At 40.8% G+C, this 25909-nt stretch overlaps 1 protein-coding gene across 3 annotated transcripts in view; it reads right to left on the bottom strand.

The window, feature by feature from the left end:
* Positions 1-25909, bottom strand: part of LOC132303126 (uncharacterized) — a 35389-nt gene that overhangs the window by 4873 nt on the left and 4607 nt on the right. Inside the window, exons 2-7 of one of the 3 annotated variants that reach the window (XM_059800231.1) lie at positions 18316-18376; positions 18124-18222; positions 15766-15860; positions 15312-15425; positions 3962-4029; positions 184-294 (exon numbers count right to left, since the gene is read on the bottom strand). In XM_059800231.1, coding sequence (XP_059656214.1) covers positions 184-294; positions 3962-4029; positions 15312-15425; positions 15766-15860; positions 18124-18222; positions 18316-18376 — 548 coding nt within the window. The remainder of the gene's footprint in view (positions 1-183; positions 295-3961; positions 4030-15311; positions 15426-15765; positions 15861-18123; positions 18223-18315; positions 18377-25909) is intronic. The other 2 variants (XM_059800232.1, XM_059800233.1) reach the window with 2 other exon arrangements.

The raw sequence follows: 25909 nt of genomic DNA, 5'->3' as shown, positions 1-25909 counted from the left end.
CCAATTAAAGCATATTCATAATTATTTAATACAGAAAATCTTTTGAAAATAGAAAGGTGTGGCATTAAATCGATTTATCTTCACAAATGGATTATACTAATAGAAATAAAAGTTCCCTTTCTTGCTGCATTATATTAAATGATACCCCTCACAGACAGACATTCATGTCAATCTAGTGAATACCTCCGTGAGTGAGTTTCCAAATACAGAACTTCTCCCTTCTTCAAGCGTGCAGATGTATAAAGGGGTTTCTTCAACCCCTTGTCAGCAACAATATTTATACTGTATTTGATCCTGCAAAAATAAACAAATAAAATACAAGCACACAGAATGACCATGTGGAGACTTAAAAATATATATATAAATAAAATATAACGAAATAAAAACTGAAGGAAACTGTGAAAAGAGAAAAAGCATCTACATCTTTTTCTTTTTCTTTTTTTTACCAAATGCATCATAGAAAGTTGTGCAAAATAAAGTCAATGGTTCAAGTCCTCCCCTCTAGGCACCAGCATAGGTGGGATCAGCAATGAGTAACAAACATTTCCCTTTTTTCTTTGTAATGCATCTAAAATGAGTAGAGCTATATAGGACCTTCAGTGAGATTTATATCAATTCCAAAAGAAAAATACATCTTCAAACATGAAAATGTTGTTGTGCAAAACCAGTTAAGATCTATAATGACAAATGCCAATAAGCAAGGAAAGTCATGGATTTTAGTACATATCAGCCACTCAAATTTGAAACTTTAGCAGACCCAAGATACGTCACAGCTGGAGGAGGCATAAAAATCACGTGTGGTGCTAAGAACAAGTGCATAATATCCCAGACTCCCAACTTACATCCTCAATGGATTGTTCCTATAGATATTTGCAAGAGTATAATAATTAGTAAGATATATTGTTTTCATGGATGGATGAGGAAAAGAATGGTAATACTCAAGGAAAAATGCATGTCTTTTGGTTGACAATTTATCAAAACTGTGATATTGTGGCCCGAATTTGGTTCCAGGTTGTCAACCCCGACAACCCGTCGATTGAGCTCTGTGTGGGCCTAAGCCCACCAAAAATTTTGACCCAGTTTTTTGCTTGCGGGTCGTGGACCTGTTTAGTACAGGGTTGCTAGTTTGGAGTGGAATGATTGAGATGTTAGAGTGTTTCTCAATTTCATCATAGTGCTTTATTTGAGGTGGAGAAATCTTCAGTTGAGGTGGAGCTATGAAGAGATCCTTGTTCGAGGTGGAGTTATAGTGGAGCATGTGAAGACATAGTCTGATCACATGATTGATTCTATGAATGATTTGGGAGATTAAAGTTGCTGATTCTTGCTATGGACTTTGGCTACTGCCAAAGTTGAACCAGTTCATGTGGGGTGAACCGGTTCAACCTAGGCGTGTAGTTTTTTGGCTTTGGTTACTGCCAAAGTTGAATCGGTTCAAATGTGGCTAAACCGGTTCAACTTGGACAGTGAGTTTTGGAAGCTACGGGAAACAATTTCCTAATCAGTTTTGGAAGCCAGAAGACTTGGGGAAAAGGATGAAGATTTAGGGAAAAAATTGTACCTGCTATTTTAGAGTTGAAGACATAAATGGTAACTCCTTGTAGGCAAGTTGGGGAATACTTGTCCAACAAGGAATTGTGTTTTGAATACCCTATAAATAGAGATGGGTGTGAGGGGTTTAGAGAGATAGAGAAGAGAAAAAAAAAAAAAAAGACGTAAGGGGTTTAAGAGTGAATGTTGAGAGGAGAGGGGAGACATATGTAATTCCCGAGTGTATACATATAGCCTAAAAAAAGATGATGAGTAAGTGAGTGGGGTTTTGACATGTGGTTATATATTCTCTTCCTTGATTCATAATAGTAAAAGCTCTCTCTCCCATAGACGTAACCCTAGAGTTGGGTGAACCATGTAAAATATTGTGTTGTGTATGGATGTGTTTGATTGTTATCTCCATATATACTTGTGTTGATGTGATGATGTTTCCGCTCTGTGTGATGAAGAAGGGATTTAACTCTCAACAATAACCGACCATTGAATGGGTTGAAGGGAGTAATTTTTCCACAACATGAGAGACACTGAAAATCGTAAAAAAGAGAATGAGGGCGAGAACTAGCATTTGGGGCTAAAACTTTTAATATCCATTGGCTGCTTTTCACATAGTGAAAACTTTTGCCGAATGTTCAGCGTGGATGTAGGCTTTACCGAACCACGCTAAATCTTTGTGTTATTTGTGTGTGGCGTTTCCAACACAGGTACATCACTCATTTGAAGAATCCATTTAACATATATATACTAGTCAAAAACACGTGATTAAACATAGTATAATTTATGTCATATTGTCCGAATATAGAATGAAAAGTCTAACCTTTCTTTTGGGCGCGTTCCCCCCTCTTGAGGGCCTTTTATGAAATCTTAGTTATCTAACCTTATAAAGAAGAATTTTACTGAGATTGGAATCTAAAAATTTCTGATCTTTGTATCTTTGACTTCTATGAAATGAGAAACTTGAGATAAGAATCCTTATTTTTTTATCCTTTCTACTACTTCAAAAGAGGAGTAAATTTATTATGTATATATATCAATGATTTTATATCTTCTATTAAACCCTTTTGTTAATATTGTTACATGTACAACAGACTCACAGACACAAAATTATATATACCTAAACTACCTAAACCCTGAAGATATATAAAACATAGTCCATGTTATAAGAAATTAAAATATCTTTGATCCCACTATATTCCATACCTTTAAACATGGCTCCATTTCTAGTGGAACAGGATGGATAGTGTTGCACAGCAAATTATATCCTTAATAATTCACCCCAACAACACCCGAGGATCTGTCTAACAAGGCATTACATGGTCTTGCCTAAACAAGGTGAGGGGAGGGGAATACTGAAGATATACCTAGCCTTTGTCATTATTCTGCAAAAAATGGTTTTATATTTTTTTTTCATTGGCCAAAAAAAAAAAAAAAAAAAGAAAACACTCACACACACACACACAAGGCACACCCCACTCATACACCCACGTTGCTCCTTTGGAGACTCGAACCCTCACCATCCACTTTGGGAGGTAGAGAAGATACCACTAGGCCATAAGGCCCTTGGTCACAAAATGGTTGTCGTTAGACTTAAGACACGCATTACAATGCTGGTCACAAAAAGGATTTTTCGAGTTTGCATTTTTTGCCCAATGATTCTCCCACAACCGTGCATGTTATATATCATTCCAAGAAACAACACTGTCGAGAATTCAATGCTTTAAATTCATCCGAGAAAGAAGCAAAACCAGAGTCTCTTGAGCTCCTAGAAATGGAGATGCTGCTGAACAAGTAAATCACTTTGTTTAGGAGGTAGAATTCAAGCATAAGCCTAACCAACAGTAAATACACATGTATTCAACCACTATTGCTTTAAAGATGTGTATAATACCATTGTAGAGGGCCATTGCCTAGCTCAGTGGTAAAACTATTGGTGCCACTGGCACAAGTTTGAGCCTCAGAGCAGTCACTTCATTAATGGTTAGCTCTGTCAGCTGTGGCGGGATCAGAATTGGGTAATGCCCTATTGCCCCTATTGTGTTGTACTGCCAGACATTTTGACAATCAATAACTGCAGCCAATTTCCTACGAGAATGAATATCAGTAAGTCGTGATATGGTACTGGTCATTCTACACCTTGCGCATTCTCAACATTGTAATCCAAGGACACCTCAGGCCATATATGGGAAGATCATAGATCATGGAAAGCTATACCAGATTCTTATGCACTACAGTTTTATGAACTTGTTATACAAACATTAAAATTTTAGAGCCCGATATATGCTCACAACTTTTCAAAATTTGCTAGAAAACAAAAGCAATGGTTGAAAACTCAATTAAAATGGAAAAAGGAAAATAACACATCTATTTAAAATGCAATGAAGATATATTAACATGGGAAGGATTGAAAGTATACCAAGGCTCATTGCATAGATTGTACTGTATTGTCACTTCGCGTACAAATCTTTGTTGCCGTAATGCATTCTAAAGAACAAAGCAACAGGTGAGCTGAACATTGTTTATAGAACAACAATAAGTTAAACTTATGAACACAACTGAAAGAAGCAAAATACGGTTAAAAGCTTACATACATTATACTTGTAAAGCAGACTTACAAACATTAGCAATTAATAAAGTTTCTAGTAAGAACAAGTACTTCCAGTTCTCTGCAAAACCATTTGGTGTAGCAACAAGTATAACCATATATTAAAAATAATATATATATATAAAAATAAATAAAAAATAAAAAAAGGAAGAAGAAAAGAAAGAATCAAAGAAAAGAAGAATATTAGAAAAGTTAATTATTACAATGTTAGCTACCATATTGTACAATACCAAATTTTGGCAGCACCTGCAACCATACCATTTTATCATGTTCTTTATCTAAAACTATAGATAAGACATTCCTTTCTGGGAAGATCTTGGATCGCAGAATCCTCTATCAAGGTATCTTAACTGCACCATTGGAATATTAATAGAAGGTGAAGGTGCTCTGTTTCTTGCACATGTTCATTGTCCCATATCAGTTTAACGCTTTAACTATTGTCCCATATCGACAAGATGTGGTCATCTTCCCCTCTCACAGCAACACTAACTTTGTGTGTTTAGATTTTAACGGTTATCTTTCTTTCTTTCTTCTTTTTTTAATTTGGAAACCTTTCTTTGAAACTAGAATAAATACCCTCACTTCATTTCCCAATTTTATAGCCTTTTTTTTTTTTTTCTTAGTTGGTACTCACACACACAGGCCTCCACTGAGGCTTGAACCCCTGACCTCCCTTTGAAAAGTAAGGGCCTGATACGTAAGGGCCTGATACCGCTAGGCCATAGGCCTGTTGGTAATTTTATAGCCTTATTTAGGCTTCAAAGTTCCCCGTAAAGGTAAAAAGCATTGGGATTAAGAGAAGTGGACACTTTGTGATCCAATGGAAAGCCCCACAAAGCTTTCATGAATCATTAATTAGGTGCATGCTTTGTGAACGAAAAATGTAGATCCATTGACCATCTCTGGCATTATATAAAGCTACCACCTCTTCGTGATAGAAAGTCCTCTACCGGTAGACACCAACAGGGCAATTTTTGAAAGTTAAGTCTATTTTAGAAAGAAAATTCCCAGGTTATTAAGGTGTAAGGTTGATTTTGTGCTGAGATAATATTGTAGAAAACTTGCAGGGTTAGGATCAGAAAGGGTGGAAAAGGATGAATGGTTGAAGACAAAAGAGAATTCGAATTTGCCAGGCTTGAAAAATGACTAGTTGATGGAAATTCAGAAATTGTAAAAACAGTTTAGGAACCTGGAAACAGGAAACAGTTTTCAAAGAACTAACGCCTCATCTGCCTCAGGTTCTGTTTTGTGTTTCATGGAAGAATCTAGGGGGAAAAAAAAAAAAACCAAGTTTAGTAACATTGTTTCATTTTCGCAAAAGCAGAAACAATGGTTAACACCCAGCCCCTTTGTAGTTCAATATAGAAAGCGCCCAAAGGGAGCTTTCACTTGTTATGCTTACAAATAAAATCAACGTTAATGACATTGATAGTATAAAAATGGATTTTTGTCCTAAACGACCAAGCCCCAGCTCAAAACTCTTCAGCTCCAACTCCACTGCTCTCTCTGCCAAAGCTCTCCAGTGACCACTCTGCAATGCCGGTCGTTGTTGGCAGAACTGAAGAAATGTAACATTTTCTTCGCTCATCCCTCTTCACTTTTCCTTCACTCTTCTTGGTCTCTGTCAAAAATCCCATGGATTGTTTCTCTGTGCTTTCTCTGCTAAGAAAATTTTCTTCTTTCTTTCTACAACTTCCATTGTTCTTGATATGCTTCCCTCAATCAGATTTCCACCTCATTCAGCTCCTAACATATATTTGCTTTTGATGAAGATTTTGGTTGAGATCTCTGCAGACCTTGTAGAAATCACTAATAGACAATATGTGGCTTCTGGAGTTGTGCAATGGCGTAACATTAAGCATTCAGATATTAGTGAGATAATTTTATTCATATAGGACAATTGTTTGGGAATGGAGAAGATAGAAAATAAAACAATTCTTCCCTAAGAGCATAGAAATGAAAACAGATTCTTGATTAATATTGTCATGTTTTGTCCGTGACCGACTTGGAAATTCTCTGCGTGTTTTATTGGCTCAATATTTGGTCATGTATAATGGAAAGTTATAATTCAATTCAGTTGAGCAAACATTTAAAAATAAATATAAAAAATATATAACCAACTTACAAATTTTTTTATTTTTTACAGAGTAATTTTTTTTTTTGGTTACCAAACAAGTTTTCTAGTTCTCTGCTTTCAATTATTCAGTAACAAATGCAGCTCCGACAAAAAACACAGCAAAGCATAAACACTACTGCTTGCCACGAAATTCAAAACAAAAAGTGCAAGCAGTTGCCTAACGAGCCCTGAAAAATCAAAGTCTAAAAATGTGTTTTTCTTTCACCACTTTTTACAAAAAACAATGAACCCGATGCATTCTATCCTCTTAAAACAGAAAAGTTATCTTAAAAAACTGAAACAAGTAGGCTAGATTCTGAAATTTTTGGACAGCAAGGTTTTAGGGGGTTGGGTGTTAAATAGAGGACCAAAAGGGAAGGCAAAGCTTATCACTTTATTAGGGTTAGTTGTACTTCTCAACACTTACGCTATGTTTGGTTGGAGGGATGGATTGAGGGGGGATGGATGAGATGGGGGACGGATAAATATTTTCGTGTTTGGTTGGAGGGAAGGGAAGAGAAGGAGGAAACAAGGAGGGATGCAGCATCCCTCCTTCCTTCATGTTTATCCGCCTACTTTTGGGGGGAAGAGAGGAGAGGAAAAAGCATAACTACCTATAAATTTATAATTTACAATTTTAACCTCTTCAAAAAATTTGAAATAAATATCTACCTTTTATAATTTTATATAAAAGGGTGTATTGGTAAAAATAATACAAGAACCTTCCAACCAAACAAGAAAAAAGTATCACTCCATTCATCCTTTCTACTATCCATTCCATTCAACCAAACACAATATGGGAAAGACACCATCCCTTCCAGGGATGTCTCATCCATCCCTCCCCCTATCTCTTCCATCCATTTTTCCATCCATCCAACCAAATGAAGCATTACTAGGACTGGGACTCTAATTTAGAAATTTATATACATCCGCAACTAGAAATATTCTAGACCTACTAAAAACGCTATATAAAGACCAAAAATCGCAGGGATCATTCATTACTAATCCCCATGTACAATACGTCACGAAATAAACAAACTACCATATGCACTACTGACTAAAAAGGAAACAAAAATAAAATTAAACACCAGTATAATAACTGAAACTGACACATTATGAGGCTTCTATTATACACCAGTAAAAAGAGCTATTTCCCTCTCCCCATATGCACCACCATTGAGGGCCACCACAAAAGAGCCATTCCTAGCACCCCCCACTTTTCTGACTCTCCTACCCACTTTACAACCACTTCAAGTAGCAAGAGCTTTTTTATTTTATAAGTAAAATGTATTAGAAAGCGTTCAAATGGGGAACACGTCCCAAGAGCTATACAGAGGCCGATGCCAGAGACAATGTCCTAAGGACCCACTGAACCCAAAAAATCAATAAACTCATCAATAGATATACAATTTCTCCCCAAAACCCAACTAAAAAGAGAGCTAATAAAATGAAACTTCAAAGCCCCTAAGAAAGATTCCTCCCCTTCAAAAGATCTTCTATTCCTCTTCTTCCATAAGCACCACCAACACAAAGGGGATCCACCCTCCAACACTCACAGGCGTGGGCTCCCACACTACAGCCTCACCAAGCGTAATCAAACCCCTCGAAGACCAAGGCACAACCTAATGGACGCCGAAAAGGCCAAAGATAAGGCTCCAACAGTCGTGAGCTACAGGGCAATGCAAAAGAAGGTGATCCACAGACTCGCCACTCCTCTTGCACAAACAACACCAATCGATTGTAATCTGTCTTCTCTTCCTCAAATTATCCACGGCAATCCGAAAAAGTCTGGGAAAGGAATGACCCAACGGGCAATCACCACACCATAAATCCTCCGAGAACCAAACTCCCCTGCCTTCCCCTACTCTGAATATAATATGCTAAGAAAATTCATCCCATCCCCTATGAATGATTTTCCAAACACCCACACCTCTAGCGAATCTGACCGGATCAGAGGACCACCAACCTCTCTCCTCCCCGTAGCAGCACAGAACAACCTTCCTCCAAAGACGATGGCGCTCACTTCCAAATCTCCACAACCACTTTCCCAGAAGAGCCCTATTAAAAAGGGCCAACCTCCTAACGCCCCACCCTCTAAACGAAATTGGCCAAACATACTTGATCCCAACAAACAAAATGATACTTGAACTCCTCCCCCAGTCCACCCCAAAGGAAGTTCTGTTGAAGTCTATCAATCCTTTCAAAAGGGAGAGAAAGTATGTAGGTGGGCTCGACAACGTACTCTTCAAAAGAGTAACCTTCCCACCCTTTAGAAGATACTGCTTCTTCCAACCAGCCAGTCTCCTTTCGAAGCGCTCAATCACAGGATCCCAACCTCCCACCCTCCTTGACGGAGCACCCAACGGCAAACCCAAATAGGAGAGAGGAAAAGAGCCCACCCCACACCCAAGAACTGCAGCAAGAAATGTGGTGTCCTGAACCTCTCCTACTGGGACAAGCATGCTCTTTCCTAACATTAATTTTCAAACCAGAAACTGCCTGAAAACAAATCTGGACACACCTCAAATATCTCAACTGGGACACATCAGCATCACAGAAAACCAAGGTATCATCCGTAAACAATAAATGAGAGATCTCCATCTGATGACCCGAGTCTCTACCAACCCTAAAGCCCATGATAAAACCCAGATCCACTGCCCTTCCCAACAACCTACTGAGAGCCTCCATAATAATAAGGAATAAAAATGGAGATAGAGGATCGCCTTGTCTCAATCCCCAAGAGCTACCAAAAAAACTTGTAGGAGATCCATTCAACAAAACAGAAAATCTAACTGAGGAAATACAAGCCTCAATCCAGCTCCTCCATCTCTCTCCAAACCCAGCCTCCCAAGCAGATACAATAAAAAGCTCCAACTGACATGATCATACGCCTTCTCAATATCAAGCTTGCACAGAACTCCCGATACACCACTGCTCAGCCTAGAATCCACACACTCACTGGCAATAAGAACGGAATCAAGAATCAGTCGACCACCAACAAAAGCGTTATGGGACTCAGAAATAACCCCATCTAGCACCTCCCTCGTTCTCAAAGAAGAACTTTAGCAATAAGCTTGTAAATACACCCCACAAGACTTATTGGTCTAAAATCCTAAAACATTATAAATTCCACCCTTCTTAGGGGCGAGGGCAATGAAAGAAGCGTTCAATGACTTCTCACACAACCCGTGTGAATAAAATTCCTGAAAAGTGCCCATAACCTCACTCCTAACCACTTCCCATTTCTCCAACAAAAATCTCAATAGTAAACCCGTCCAGAACTGGAGACTTGTCACCATTGCAGCTCTTCAACACTTCCTCCTCAAAAAAGGGATTCTCAAGCCCATCCCTCTCCAACACTGAGATTGAATCAAAATGAAGATCAACAAGCCTGGGTCTCCAACCAACAGTCTCAGAGTAGAGCCTCAGATAAAAAGAAACAACCCCCCTGCACACGTCCTCCTCCCTACACATCTCCACTCCATCCACACAGAACCGCCCGATATGGTTGCCCCTCCTATGGGCATTAGTGAGCCTATGAAAGAATTTCGTATTGTTGTCTCCCTCTTTGAGCCATAGAGCCCGAGATTTCTGTCACCATGAAATCTCCTCCATAATTGCAATCTCCGCCAACTCCGCTTGACTCTTTGCTTTCCAGGTATGTTGAAAATCCACAATACTGCCCACCCTTTCCAACCGATCAATCTCAACACTATCAGCAAGTGCCTTGTTCTTCCTCCATTCTAAATTCCTGAACACCTCCTTATTCCATCTTTTGAGCTCAGTCTTCAAGAAGCGAAGTTTCCCAGCAAAAACATAACTCTGAGAGCCAACCACTGGAGCCTCCTCCCACCAAGACCGAACCCTCCCCTAAAAGTTATCTGCTCTGAGCCACATATTCTCGAATCTAAACGAGGATCTTCGAGCTCTTAAACCCCCACAATCCAAAACCAACAGAGAGAGGAGGGGTCATCCGTCATCTACTGGTTTTTAATGAAGTGCCGCGTAATTTTGTGGAATGTCCGGGGGCTTAATGATCCGGACAAAAGAAAGGTGGTTAGATTGGCAGTGAGGAAGTGGGGTGTTCATGTGGTACGCTTACAGGAGACGAAGATGGCATCCATTTCGGATAGGGTGGTTAGGAGTCTGTAGGGTGCGAGGTTTATTGAATGGGAGGCGTTGGATGTTGTAGGGACATGTGGGGGTATTTTGGTGAAGGATAAGAGATGGGTGTCAAAAGGGGATATGTGGCGAGGGAGATTCTCCATTTCTTGTAGTTTTACTATGGAAGAGGATGGGTTTCATTGGATGTTCTCGGGTGTGTATGGTCCAGTGGATGATAGGGAGAGGCATCTTCTCTAGGAGGAGTTGGGCTTTGTTAAGGCTCAGTGGAGTCTTCCATGGTGTGTAGGAGGAGATTTTAATGTGGTTAGATCCCCTTCGGAGAAATCAACAGAAGGAAGATGGACTCAGGCTATGGTACAGTTTTCAGAATTCATTGATAGCCAGCATCTTCACGATTTGCCTTTGGAGGGGGCTTCTTTCACATGGGTTAATGGCAGAGAGTCCCCTACCCTTTCACACCTGGATAGATTTCTTATTTCAGGAGATTGGGAGGAGAAGTTTCCGGATGCAACTCAGGCAACCTTGGCTAGACCGACATCGGATCATATTCCTTTGGTGTTGGATTGTGGTGGGTTAAGGTCTAGAATCACTCCTTTCAGTTTCGAAAATATGTGGCTTAGGGCGGATGATTTCGAGGGGTGTGTGAGGTCTTGGTGGGAAGGTAGTATGGTGTCTGTGAATCCAAGCTTTATTCTTGCTAGAAAGCTTGGGGTGTAGGAGATAAAAAAAGGTTATATAAGGAGGTATTCGGGAATCTCGAGTGGAGGAAGAGTAGGGCTTTGGCGGAGATTGCAGAGATTGATTGCTGGGAAGGCATGGGTGGCATTGATGATGAGCAGAGAAGTAGGAGAGCAGCGTGCCAAGGTGAGATTGCTCAGATTGCTGTGTCAGAGGAGATTTCGTGGAGACAGAAATCCAGAGCATTATGGCTTAAGGCGAGGGCCAGGAACACTAAGTTTTTCCATAGGTTGGCTAATGCTCATAGGAGGGGCAATCACATAGGGAGGCTTACTGTGAATGGGGTGGTATTGAGTAGGGAGGACGATGTTTGCAAGGGGATTACCCGATTCTATCAGAGGTTATTCACGGAGCCTGTGTCTGCGAGACCCCGGCTGGATGGACTTAATTTTGATAGGATTTCTGAGGCGAACAGGGAGGGTTTGGAGATTCCGTTTTCTGAGGAGGAAGTGCTGAAGGCGTTGAGAAATTGTAATGGGGATAAAGCTCCGGGTCCGGATGGTTTCACTATAAGGTTTCTTTTGGAAAGTTAGGATGCGGTCAAAGGCGAGGTGATGGGTACTTTTCTTGCTCAGGGGAGATTTGAGAAATCTCTTAATGCATCGTTTATAGCTCTCATTCCAAAGAAGGGCGGGACCCATACATGTGAAGGACTTTAGACCTATTAGTTTGTTGGGATGCATTTATAAACTAATAGCTAAAGTTCTTTCTTTGAGGTCGAGGGTGGTTTTGGATGAGGTTATTTCGGAATCTCAAAATGCTTTCATAGGAGGGCGTCAGATTTTGGATTCTGTCCTTATTGCTAGGGAGTGTGTGGATGATAGATTAGGGAGTGGGGTTCCAGGGTCTTCTGTAAGTTTTTTTTTTTTTTTTTTTTTTTTTTTTTTTTTTTCCTAGTTGGGACTCACACACACTGCCTTCACTGAGGTTCAAACCCCTGACCTCCCTTTGGGAAGTAGGAGCTTTGTACCGCTAGACCACAGGCCTGTTGGTGGGTCTTGTGTAAGTTGGATGTGGAGAAAGCTTATGATCATGTTAGTTGGAGTTTTTTGTTATATTTGATGGCAAGGATGGGTTTTGGGGAAAAATGAAGGAATTGGATTGAGTTCTACATTTCTTCAGCAAGATTCTCGATGTTGGTGAATGGGTCCCGACTGGTTTTTTTGGTAGTTCGCGAGGTTTGCGTCAAGGATATCCATTATCCCCACTTCTGTTCATCATTGTGATGGAGGGGCTTAGTAGATTGATGGGGAGGGCTGTGGAGGTGGGCTTCATCAGGGGTTTTAAGGTGGGAAGGGATGTTATGCATCAACTGGAGATTTCTCACTTCCCGTTTGTAGATGATACTCTTGTCTTTTGCGAGGCTGAGGTGTCTCGTGAGATATTTGAGGTCAGTGTTGATCTGTTTTCAGGTAATCTGGGTTTGAAAGTGAATGTGGGGAAGAGCGCTTTGATTCCAGTGGGTGAGGTTCCGGAGATTGAGGAATTAGCTTCTGTTCTTAGTTATGGAGTTAGTTCTTTACCGATCTCTTACCTGGGTTTACCTCTAGGGTTTCTTCGAGGATTGTAGGTGCTTGAGATCCGGTGGTGGAGAGGGTGGAGAGGAGGCTTGCGGGGTAGAAGAAGCAATATTTATCAAAAGGGGGGAGGGTTACCTTGTTGAAAAGCACTTTGTCGAGCATTCCCACATATTATTTATCCCTTTTCCAAATTCCGTCCTCGGTTGTTGCTTGTATTGAAAGACTTCAAAGGAACTTCTTATGGGGAGGTTTGAGGGATGAGTTTAAGTATCATTTGGTTCGTTGGGAGCAGGTGTGTAAGCCTGTTAAGTTTGGAGGAATTGGGATTAGGCGACTATTGCCTTTTAACAGGGCCTTGTTAGGTAAGTGGTTGTGGAGTTTTGTTATTGAACGGGATAGATTGTGGAGGAGGGTGATATTGTGTCGCTTTGGGGAGGAGAGATGGGGGGCTCGGCTGTGGTGTCTATACCTGGAGGTGTCAGTGTTTGGAAAGACATTCAGAAGGGATGTAATGAGTTTTCTAAGCATATCAGATTCAGAGTTCATGATGGAAGGGAGATTCGGTTTTGGGAGGATGCGTGGTGTGGAGACCGCACTTTAGCATGCTCTTTCCCTAGACTGTTTAGGATTGCAGTGGATGGGCATGCCTTGGTGGCTGACTGCTATCGCCTTAATAGCGAGAGACCGGTTTGGGATGTGCTTTTTCAGCGATCTTTTCAGGATTGGGAGATGGATGATGTTTTTGGTTTTTTAGAGTTGTTGTATAGCTAGGTGATCCAGGGAGGTAGGGATACTCTGGTTTGGATTTCTTCTGCTAGGGGAATGTTTAGTATGAGATCTTTTTTCAATGGCGAACTAAGGCGCCATTGAAAGTGGCCTTTTTTGCTTGGACGGTTGTGTGGGGTAAAATTTTGACGCTAGATAATTTGAGAAGGAGAAAGATTATCACGGTGCATTGGTGTTGCATGTGTAAGTGCAATGACGAGTCGGTTGATCATCTTCTTTTGCATTATCCAGTGGCGGTTGATTGTTGAAACCTTTTGCTTGGTTTATTTGGAGTTTATTGGGCCATGCCTAGATCTACGAGAGGTTTAATGGGACACCTGGAGAGGAGGTTGGGTGGAGCACAGGCTCGAGGGTTCTAGAAGATGGCGCCTCGGTGTCTTTGGTGGTGTTTGTGGAGGGAGGGGAATAGAAGATCATTTAAAGGAGAGGAATCTTTCATCAGTGGTTTGAAATCTTCTGTTATTAGCTCTCTTTGTTTTTGGGGTTCAGGTAGATGCTGCTCTTCTGCTCAGGAGACTGTTGAGTTTTTGGCTTCCCTGGGGCCTTAGGGTACCCAGGTTTTTGTGGTTTTGTTAAGGACGCGTTCTCCTTTTGAACACTTTTTAAATGAATTGCTTATTTTTACAAAAATATAAAAAATAAATAAATAAATAAATAAAACAATCCAAAACCAACAAAATATAATCCGAAGTCACCCTAGCCAAAGCTGCCTGAACAACATACGGAAATCTCTCCTCCCAATCCCATGTAATCAAGAATCTATCCAACCTTGAAAGAGTAGGCGAATCCCTGCCACTAGACCACGTGAGCTGTATACAATAACAAGTCCCACAAATGAAACTTTTAGAGGACCTTTATCCATACAAGAAATGCAACTTTTATAGAACCTTTGTGCACCAAATAGCTCTCCATGGCGAATGTTCGAAGGGAAGGAATCGTCCATGGCGACGCTGAAACTTCATATTATTCGCTCTATTTGTAGTTACGTGAAGAGGAGTTATTGCTCCTCTTCCGATGACTTAGTTAATTTTTTGGATTCTTTGGATCCTTTGATCCCGGTTCCACTTTTTTTTAAGGGACGTGTTCCCCTTTTGAACGCTTTTTAATCGATTATTATTATTTATCAAAAAATAATAATACCTCTCCAAGGTAAGCCCTGCCAGTCAACACCTTGAAGCACCTTACAAAACATCTCAACTTGAAACTCACCCCAACCCCCAACCCGGCAGTCAGACCATATATCTCCCCCAACACAAGTTATAGAGGATGTCAGCAAGCCACAATTTAATCCAGCTTCTAATCCCTCATTGGCCCACGGTGGCAGACATCCCAATCTGAAATGTATAAGCCCTTCCTCAAGATATCCATAAATCCTTAGTGCCAATCTTCCCTCAACCATGCATCATCCAAAGAATGTCCCTCTCTACTCCTTACCTCAACAAACGCTTTTCTAGGAGGGCTTGGTTGAACAATCAGTCCCTAATGCCCCGTACAGCATAAACCAAATACATAATCTTCAGTTTTAGAGCAAACTGTTACAAAAGAAAGTCTTATCTCTCACGATAGCTTACTTACTAGAGAAGTGATATGACTAACATAAAAATGGAGTGACAGGATTTTTGTAAGATCCGATACTAATACGGGTAGTCTTAATGAACTAAATAAATAAACAGGAACCCCAAATTGAATAGAAGTGATTGTTTCACAAATTATTAAAAATATATATATATATAAGTCAACAAACTCTAGTAGTTTGGAAAGGTTAACAAAGGAAAAAAAAAGAAACCAAGGCAGGATAGATAACATGAATAACTACATAATTCACAAATACATAGAACATGCAAAGCAGAACATGAGTTCAACAGCAAGGTTATACCGAAGCTGCAGCCCTTGTAGTCATTGTGCGCTCCACGGCCACTGGTGCGAGAGTAGGCTCCACGCTGGATGTATTTGTGAGACAAGGTTCAAGATCAATGGTCCCACCTCCCTTCTGGGGGAAAAAGGAAAAGAAGGAAAAAGGGGGAGGGGAGAGAGAGAGGGGGCGGAGGAAAGCAAAAAGAGTCACTAAATGACAACTAAAAAAGAAATGGCCAATTAGAAAAGGACAATTAAAATTTATATGAATTGGCAGTCCAAAGTACAGACAGCAGATTGAAAAAAAAAAGAAAATCATTAAAAGAAGCCATAAAACTATTGACAAGTCATAAAAGCAATACGGAATGACACAACCATTTCTATTTATAAATTGAGAGCCACGAGATACACAAAAAGTCAAGTACTGAAACTGAATTCGGAGAGAAAATAAATATACTGCTAGAGGCATTCATCACCTTGACAATGCAACACCGTTCAACGCGATAACTGCAACCAATGGCAGCTCCCCAGGCACGGGAACGGACGTTGTTTCTCAGTGTAGATATATAGCCTAGAACAAATACCAGAGTCACACACAAATATAGTATATCATAACATAAGATCAGATGCAATAAGAATAAAATGCAAAACTTAACTTCATGAGTAACCCACTATCATATCACTGCTCATAAATTCACCAAAACTATAAAAAATGAGTTCTGCCATTAACCATTTTTATTATTACCCTTTACAATTTTGGAGGTGGTGTGTGTGTGGTGTTGTTTCCGTTTGCGAGGGGGGGGGGGGGGGGGGGCCCGGGAAATCGCTGTCAATATAAAAAAAGTAATCTTATTTCATCCATAAAGATTGATTGAAAGAGATAGTAGGAGCAATTGATAAAGTAAAAGATATGTCAATCAAATAAGCAGAACCATAAAAGGGCAAGGAGATACTATCCCTCACCCTTAAAATTAATTGTTTAAAAAATAAAAGGATACGTGTACCTTTGATAATTAGATACTGTTGCTTCAAAAAAAAAAAAAAAAAAACTTGATTTTTAAAATTTTGTCATCATTGGAATATATTAGCAATCCATTGACTGATGGAAGAAAAAAGAAGAAGAAGAAGAAGAAGAAGGAAAAGTCCATGACTCCACTCTATAATATCAATGCAGCAGTTTTGTAATACAAAAGATTTGTATGAACAATCCTCTAGCCACAAATTTCGTCCACTTCGGCTCTGAGAAAAGTTGAATATGAAGAAAAGTTTAAAAAAGAATACAATATAACACGGTGTTCTAGCTTTTGAATTTGAACGTCCAAAAAGTATGAAAAGTAACTGCACCATAAGGACATCAAGTGTAGAGTGATATGATACAGGCAACTCTTAAGTTGAACAAGTAAACCTACATTACCATTTTCAATAGGACAAAACTTGGCTCGGGCCATATAAGAAGGAATTTCCTTCAACAAGTGATGTGGCCCAATCAAATATTGACACCTATTTCAGAATTAAGAAGAGACACCGGGTCTCAATAAAACCCATATCAAAAATCCCCTCCCCCCACGCACCCCCACTCTCCATCCATATTCTTCTGCAACTTCTTCGATCTGAAATTTACTCATCATTTCCATAAAAATCATCATCCTCATCACCACCATCGTTCTCAACTCTCCCACCTTTGGTGTACAGAGTCTCATGGCAACAAATCTCATCTCTTTGGTGACACTTCTTCTTCTTCCCTGGGTACTGCTTCCTGTACCTCCTCTTCTTCCTTTTCACCAGCAGAGAATTCGTCGTCACAGCCGCTGTGACAGGCAATTTGCCCTCTGCCAATGGCAGCGATGATGCTGTGATCAAAGTAGTAGAATTGGGGCAGCAAGAAATAAAGGGGACTTTTCTAATAATACTTTCCTTTCTTTGATTCAAATGTTGACTTTTTTTTAGTGAGAAATTAGAGAGTGAGAGATTGGGTTTGAATTTGGAAAGATAAGGAATGTTGTGAGAAAGGAGGGTTCACAGCCATTCTCTTCTCCACTGAAAATCCTCCGGGTGTTGGTGTAGAAGAATCACAGTACCAGTAGTATGGTTCGACATTGATTTCTTTCTCTCTTTTTTCTTCCAAATTTTCTCTATTTTTTACAAATGTTCTGCCGGTCGGCGACTTTCATTTCTGATTTGGCGAACATCTTTGAGTTGTGAGGTATTTTGATTAGATTTGAAGAGGAATAGATTGAAGGTTTAGGCTTTCAGAGGTGAAAGAGAGGATGAGAAATTTAGAGAGAAAAGGAGAAGAGATTGTGAGAAGCGGAAGCATGGTGGTGGTGGCGGAGGGTAGGGAGCAGCGACTATTAGGGTTTGAGAGAGAGAGGGAGGGGGAGTCTAGATGGGTTGACCCAGTTAACCCGTTAAAAATGGGTCTAATATATCTTTTAATTTTTTTTAAATATTTTATGATTTTTTCAAGACGTGTGTCAATATTTGATTGGACCAAATCACCTATTGAATGAAGTTCCTTCTTATATGGCCTGAGGCAAGTATTGTCCATTCCTTCTTATATGGCCTCAGGCAAGTATTGTCCTTTTCAACATCTAGATAAAACATCATTATTTTACTCAAAATCCTAATTATACCAAGTGCATGCCCTTGATGGATGAATCATGTCTAGTTTATTTGTACAAAATATAGTTAAATCCTCCATGGAACATGTGTAATCTAATGCAATATCATAAGTCAAAAAAATAGAAAAGAAAAGAGAAAATGAAAGAAAAAGGAATGAAAAAACAGAAAGGAAAAGAAGAATAAAGAAAAAGTTTCAGTTTATATGGACTAACAATCTTGCGGGGGTAGCACCCTAATAGTAGCACGTAACTCCTGGATAGCTGGTGAAGGAGGCGAAGCAGTTGGGCGACAGTAACCTGTGTGCATCAGAACTGGAAGACAGGGAAGCACACTAGTCAAAGTATACAACTAAAATAAATCATATACAACACAAAATATACATTCGTAATCACAATAGGACATACCAGCAACAAGGTCAGAGTCATCAGTGTATATATCTGTTCCCCATAGCTGGCCACCTCTAACCTGCAAATGAAGCAATTAAATAACTAAACAAGCGACTATAGCATGGGTAAAACAAGATACAGGTAGGAAAATGGAACTTTTCCTCTCTCTTTTTTTGGTTGACAAGTGTGATTAACACAAAATGATAGACACAAATAATTTAAGAGATTCTTTTTTTTTCGGAAGTTAATTTAAGAGATTCTTCTGATTAAAGGCGAAGTAGTGCAGGAAACCCAAAGATCTTCAGTTATGATCATCTTTTCTTTTTTCCCTTTTTGTATGGGAAACAAATTTTGGAGCAACCAAGTGGTGCATCCACTACCAGATCATAACTGCTATGCAGCACTTGTTGAACCCTAAAAATAGCAGTCTTTTGTTTTAACCTTTTTGGTAAGACAAAAATTGATTTAACAGACAACAGGAGGACAAGCTCTCCTCAGGAAAAGCAAAGAAAAGCATAGGAGTAACTCTTCAAGAGCTCCAAGTAAAAGAAACAAAAGTATCTGAATTATGTAGTACCAGCACAGGCACATTCAGACCAGATATTTAGTTGTCCTGGATTACAAATGTCACGTGAGGATCTTAGTAAAAACTAGAATTCAAAATTAATCCGGGTAAAGATACAGATTTTTATGTTGTTGAAATAATACGACGCAACCTATTATCATATATAATCAGAAACTTTATGAAAAGGATACAAGCGCTCGCTAACACAAGCATTAAAAAATAACAAACAACTGCTCAGAAAGTAGATACCACTTGCAAATTGTAATCAAACAGATATGTAAACATAGAAAAAAATTAAACAGCTGCTTAAAATATTATTATTATTATCATTTAGAAAAGGAAAAAATTACCAAAAAAATTAAAGTAAAACTGAAACCATTGTTTAGCTTCAAAATTTGGACAAAAGTATTTTCAGATCTATGATGCATAGGAATAGGATGCCGCCCACTAACAACATCTACATTCTAGACGCATATTAAACCTAATGCCACAGTGGTATTGGATATGTACAGCATCTCTGCAGAACAAAAGAAAAAACAAAGGAACCAGCCCCTCTTTGCATTCAGAGAAAAAGGCGAAAAGAAGAGGAAGAAAAAATAATAATAACACCGTCTTCTGGTTGTTTGTTTCTGAGAGAGAGAGGGAGGGAGCAACGTACTCATTGAGTCATTGCTACAGATGTCCAGTTTTCTTCTTCAGTTTCAACTTGGAAGCTTCAAACCCCAATCTGATTTTGTTGTTCAACTGCTAGGAGAGAAAATGGGGGCACTTGGAACAGTGAACCCTTAATTGATAACTTGTGTAGATGAACCCAAGGGGCAAGACCAAGATAGGCCTTTTACTTTTACAAAGGTTAGTATTTAAGTGCCTCAAACTGTTTTCTATCTTTGAAAATGAGAAAACCCTTTTTTCATGTTTCATTCATAAAATTCCCTACTTACTTAATTTATACACAAGACAACCCAGACATTAATTAACATTAATGACAAATTTGACCATGATTAATATAAAAAAAATACATATAAAAGGATTATTTATATAAACAATGAAATAAAAAAATAGAAAAAGTACATGCACATATAATTACCCAAATCCATGTTTGTGTCTAGAAATCATGGATTCAAGACCTGCAGACTACAATTAGCAAGAACTTTTTTTTTTTTTTTATAAGTAAGATTTCATTAAAGGCGCGTTTGTGTCTAGAAATCATGGATTAAAGACCTGCTGACTACAAGTAGCAAGAATATTTTTTCTTTTTCTTTTTTTCTTCTTGATAAGTAAGATTTCATTAAAGGCACTCAAATGGGGAGCGCTCCTAAAGGAAACTGTTGAAGCATGATTCTGCACAATCCCGAAACAACACTGTTTCCCTGCAACAAAGAGGTGAACCTTGATCAACACCGGTGTGGTTCCTGCCAAGAGCTCTTCGACAATCAAGTCAGTTCCTGGAGCTCTAAAGTAAAAGCAGAAATTTAATGTATTAATTGTCCCATACCTCTTTTGGTTGGTGAGAGGTCATAATTATAACGATGCTATGGTACAGCTGTTGCGACTTGTTGGGATTTGAAGAGATATTTGATGAGACTCTTCCACTGACTCACTATCTCATTTACAAAGGCAACACCAATTAATAATACAGTTGTCTCTCTTCCTCAAATTGTCAATCGTTAGAATCTTGCTCCATACAGCAGTCCAAACAAAAAATGTCACTCTAGGAGGAGCAGTAGAACGCCATATGGTCTTCCATGGAAAATCAATGCCAACGAAGTTGGTTGGGCATCGAAACAGGGATCGTACTTCAAATCGACCATTGGTAGAGGGGATCCACCTAATATCATCACTACCTTTGCCAACTGCCTCCTATTGATACAACATATCCAGAAGAACACACACCTCGTCCATCTCCCAATCCTGAAAGGAATGCCGAAAGCTCACATCCCACGTAATCCCACTACTATCAAGCCGATAACAGTCAACTACGCAGGCATGTCTGTCGGTGGCAAAGTTGTACAAACTTGGAAAAGTGCAAGATAACGGCTGATCATCGCACCATAGATCCTCCCAAAATTGAACATATCTACCGTCATGTACCTTAAATCTAATATGGGAAGAGAAAACATCCCAACCCTTCCGGATGGATTTCCACACACCAACTCCTCCTGCAATAGAGATTAGACGAGTAGACCACCCGCCACTCTCTTCCCCAAAACAACATGAAAAGAGCCTTCTCCGAGGTCGATGCATTTCCCTGCCGAATCTCCATAACCATTTGCCCAAAAGAGCTTGATTAAAAGGAACCAACCTCCAAATACCCAGACCACCCAACTTGATGGGCTTGCAAACTTGCTCCCACCTGACGAGATGATACTTAAACTCTTTGACCCTTCCAACCCAAAGGAAGTCCCTTTGCATCTTTTCAATCCTTTCTGCAATAGAGCATAGGATTTGGAACACAGATAAAAAATATGTAGGTAGGCTCGAGAGAGTACTCTTTATGAGAGTAACCTTCCCCCCCTTCGACAGATGTTGCTTCTTCCATCCTGCCAACCTCTTAACATATCCATCTATCACAGGTCCCAGCTCCCCACCCTTCTAGAGGAGACCCCCAAAGGCAAACCCAAATAAGGAATAAGGAAAGAACTCACCCTAGACCCTCGAACTGCAGCTAAGGAGGAAATATCCTGAACATCCCTAACCAGGACTAGCACACTCTTAGCCACATTGACCTTCAGCCCAGAAACCGCCTAAAAACAAACCAAAATGCACCTCAAATATCGAAGTTAAGACACATCAGCATCACAAAAGACCAAAGTATCATCTGCAAACAGGAGATAAGAAATCTCCATTTGATGAACTATGTCTCTGGCCACCCAAAAGCCCTTAATAAGACCGAGATCCTCTTCCCTCCTCATAAGTCTACTCAAGCCCTCCATTATAACGAAAAAAAGAAAAGACGATAGGGTCACCTTGTCTCAAACCTCGAGAGCACCCGAAGAAACCAGCAGGAGACCCATTCACGAGGATAGAGAACTTTACGGATAAACGACATGTTTCTATCCATTTCCTCTATCTACTACCAAACCCCATTCTTTGAAGTAAGTACAACAGGAAATTCCACTTAACATGATCATAAGCTTTTTCAATGTCAAGTTTGCATAAAACTCCAGGGACACCACTTCGCAGTCTGGAATCCACACATTTGCCTGCAATAGGAACTGAGTCTAGAATCTGCCGTCCTCCGACAAAAGCATACTGGGAATCCGAAATAATCCCATCCATGACATCCCTCATCCCAAGAGCAAGAACCTTAGCAATAAGCTTGTAAATGCAACCCACAAGGCTAATTGGTCTAAAATCCTTAATATCGGAAGCGCCACCCTTCTTAGGGATGAGGGCAATGAAAGAGGCATTTAACGACTTCTCGAAGACTCCATTAGAATGAAACTCCTGAAGGTGCCCATCACCTCATTTCTCACCACCTCCCAACTTTCCAACAAAAATCGCATAGTAAACCCATCTGGCCCCGGGGCTTTGTCACCATTACAACTCGACAAAGCCTTAAGCACTTCCTCTTCAGAAAAAGGCATCTCAAAACCATCTCTATCAACCTCAGACATAGCCTCAAAATGAAGCCCATCCAGCCTGGGTCTCCATCCTAACGGCTCGGTGTAAAGCTTCTAGTAAAAAGAGACGATCCCATTACGCACCTCTTCCTCCCTCCACAACTCCGAACCTTCCATCCGAATTCGCCCTATGTGATTGCTCCTTCTGTGGGCATTAGCAAGCCTGTGGAAAAATTTCGTATTACGGTCACCTTCTTTGAGCCATAAAGCCGAGATTTCTGGCGCAATGAGATCTCCTCCATACGGGGCAATCTCAGCAAAATCCGCCTGACAGGAAGCTCTCCTAGAGCGTAGAGACTCCACATCCCCACCTATCTCTTCAAGACGATCAATCTCAGAAAAATCAGCAAGGACTCTATTCTTTCGCTATTCAAGGTTCCCGAAAGCTTCCTTATTCCACCTCTTGAGCTTGATTTTGAGAACTCTAAGCTTCCTAGCAAACACAAAACTGGAAGAACCTGTAACCGTTGCTTCCTCCCACCAAGACCATACACTCCCTAGGAAGTCCTCCGCTCTCAACCACATATTCTCAAATCAAAATGGGGAAGATCGAGACCTCAATCCCCCACAATCCAGTACCAGAGGAACATGATGGTAAAACTGACTGAACAGCATCCGGGAATTTCTCTTCCTACTCCCCAGAGATCAAGAACCTATCCAGTCTTGATAAGGTAGCTGGGTCTCTGCCATTAGACCAGGTAAAGGCTGCCCCTTCCATTGGCAGATCAATGAGAAAATGTCCATCAATAAAATCAAAGAACTAAATCATGTCCGGAGACCACCTTCCCCCTGTGGACCTCTCAAACGGGGTCCTAATAGAATTAAAATCCCCACCCAGACACCAAGAAAGAGTCCACAATCCCTGAACATGGCAAAGCTCCTCCCAAAAGAGTGCTCTATCACTATCGACTACCGGTCCATAGACCCCAGTGAAAACCCATCTAAAATTATCCTCCATTTTGGACACGCAGAACGCAGAAAACCTCCCAATCCAAACTTCCATCCGAGACAACCATCTACGATCCCGCATGATTAAATTCCACCAGAGGTACCTGAAGCATTCAAGGCCTCCCATTCCACAAACCTACCTCCCCAAAGACTCCTAACAACCCCATTAGACATAGAGGCCATCTTAGTTTCTTGCAAACAAACCACCTGGGCACCCCACTTCCTTCACCACTCTCCTTTTGTTCGGATCGTTTAGACCACAAACATTCCAAGTAATGATTTGTAGCTTCATTAAGAACCAGATAAGATTATCTCCCCTCCTCCCCTTCTTCCACTCCTACTTCTAGTCATTCCCCTCTCCCTCACCACCCCTCTCTTCCCTTCATAGTTGACAAAAGAAATAAGATTTTTAACCTCCTGCTCTCCTTTCCAAGACGTTAAAGGTCTCTTATTCATGACCTCATCAATCACTGCAATCTCTCTTCCTTCCACAATTACATGGAGGATGGACAATGTCTAATCACTATTGCCCTCTAATGAGACACCCAGTAGCTCGCTAGTAGCCCTATATTTGCAACTACCCATTCCTTGCCCAAATTAGCAGCTGTTTCAAAGCAGCCAGGTGGTACAACAACCAATGGTTCCACCAATCCCAAATTAGATTGATCAGTCTCTAACCATGGGACAACCACGTTAGAACAGACCTGTTGAATGGAGGCGCTGCACTTTCCTTTCCACTTACAGACATATCCATCTGCAATTCCGTATCTGTAGCATAGTCACCCTTCCCAAAATTCAAGAAGTTAAAAGAATCAGTCACCTCTAATCCTCCATGTGGTAAGCAATTGAATCCTTTCAGAGCAACACAGAGACGAAGCTCTTTCAGCAGAGCCAAAGCCGAGTCGTTTGTCAGTTGAAAATGAAGATCACGTCCCACACAGACCGTGACGCCCTCAGGAGAATCCTTAATAGCACAAGCTTTTGGGTCAACAAACTTAGGAAGATAGGCCCGCAGCCAGCTATCCCTTCTGCATTCAACCCAGGCTCAATTTCAGGCACCAATGGTAAAACTGACAGCACACCCTTCTCCATCTCAACACCACTCCTCAACACCTCGCAAGAAGGAGTAGAAGAATAAGAAGGAGCGTAAGGAGGGCTCCTGAAGTGAGGGACAGAGGACATACCTGGATCATTGGTTGAAGAGGTGCGGATCCACTTCTGTTTATAATTACGAGACCATCGGTGACCACAACGAATCTGATGAGAGCCCCTGTTTGGTCTAAAGCTTCTGTCACTTGGCAAACCAGAAACAGAGGGGAGAGACGCTGCAGAACAACAGCACTTATTGTGTCGGAAAGTCATCTCATCCGCACTCAAACCTTCTGCAGTAAACTGCATCCATCTCCTCTTCTCTGACGAGGACCACAATCTTAAAGCACAAGTGCCATGAATAAGACGTTGTGGAAGAAAAAGATCATTAGCTAAATGATTTTGGCTGGGTTTGGGCAAAATCTGTGGTTTGGGCTTGTCATTCAGAAAGAAAATGGACAACCTGTTGCTGGCCCCACGTAACATTCCTCTTAAATTCCTTGGGAGCCTGTGGCCCATAACACAATAGCACCCCATTATCCATAGGCTTAGCAGGCCAGAACTCAAGTCAGACTAGAAACAGGCCCATTAGAGACAAATGCACGAGGGGTGCCTGTGTAGCCACGTGCCCGTCCACGCGGATGGTCTCCATTAAAGCGATCATCTCAAAGATTTGAAAAGCGGTGAATATGGGCCTTACGTGTACGAATCGTGGGTCTTCTTCCCCCACTCGCGACCGGCGTGTTAATGTACACGCATCTCTGTCCTTGAAGGCCGAGATGAATATGCAACTGCCAGCAACCTCTTCCAGTGTTCGTTTCTTCGAGCATAAGGTGGGAACCCTCAACAATGCCATAAGAGGACTTCGAAAGGATGAATGGTGAAGTTTCCCCCATCAAGGTGACTTTAAAGGCCACTCGCTAGTCTTCAACAAAGATGAACTCCGGCAACGCACCTCCGGCAGAAACTTGGAGAAGAACTCTCTCACCTCCCGTCAAATCGTCCACCTCCACACCTCTGAAACCACCGCATAAATCTCCTATGGCTTCGAATAACTTCTGGCACCAAAGATGAAGAGGCAAGCCGTACATCACCGCCCTTCTTGTCCCTTCTCGGTCTCTCACCGTTGAACATCCCACCGCAAAATACCAAACATCAATAGATAAATTAGCATCTCCCCATCTCTTCTTTCCTGAATCCAAAACCCTTCGTGCCTCATCCTTCGATGGTAGCCTAAGCAGAAAAAGGCCATCTGGTAAAGGATGAAACCACCACCCCACACGATACCTTCCAAGACTCGTTCACCACGCCTCTCCATGGAGATTGAGGCGTGGAAGTGTCGCCACATCAAGATACAACCATAGCATATCACAATTCCATGCCAATG

The sequence above is a fragment of the Cornus florida genome, unplaced genomic scaffold (assembly GCF_030987335.1).
Source record: "Cornus florida cultivar Cherokee Brave unplaced genomic scaffold, ASM3098733v1 CherokeeBrave_3.0.0_Hap2_Chr04, whole genome shotgun sequence".
NCBI lineage: Eukaryota > Viridiplantae > Streptophyta > Magnoliopsida > Cornales > Cornaceae > Cornus > Cornus florida.
The sequence above is the reverse complement of the archived record's forward strand: the minus strand, read 5'-3'. Positions and strand labels throughout refer to the sequence as shown.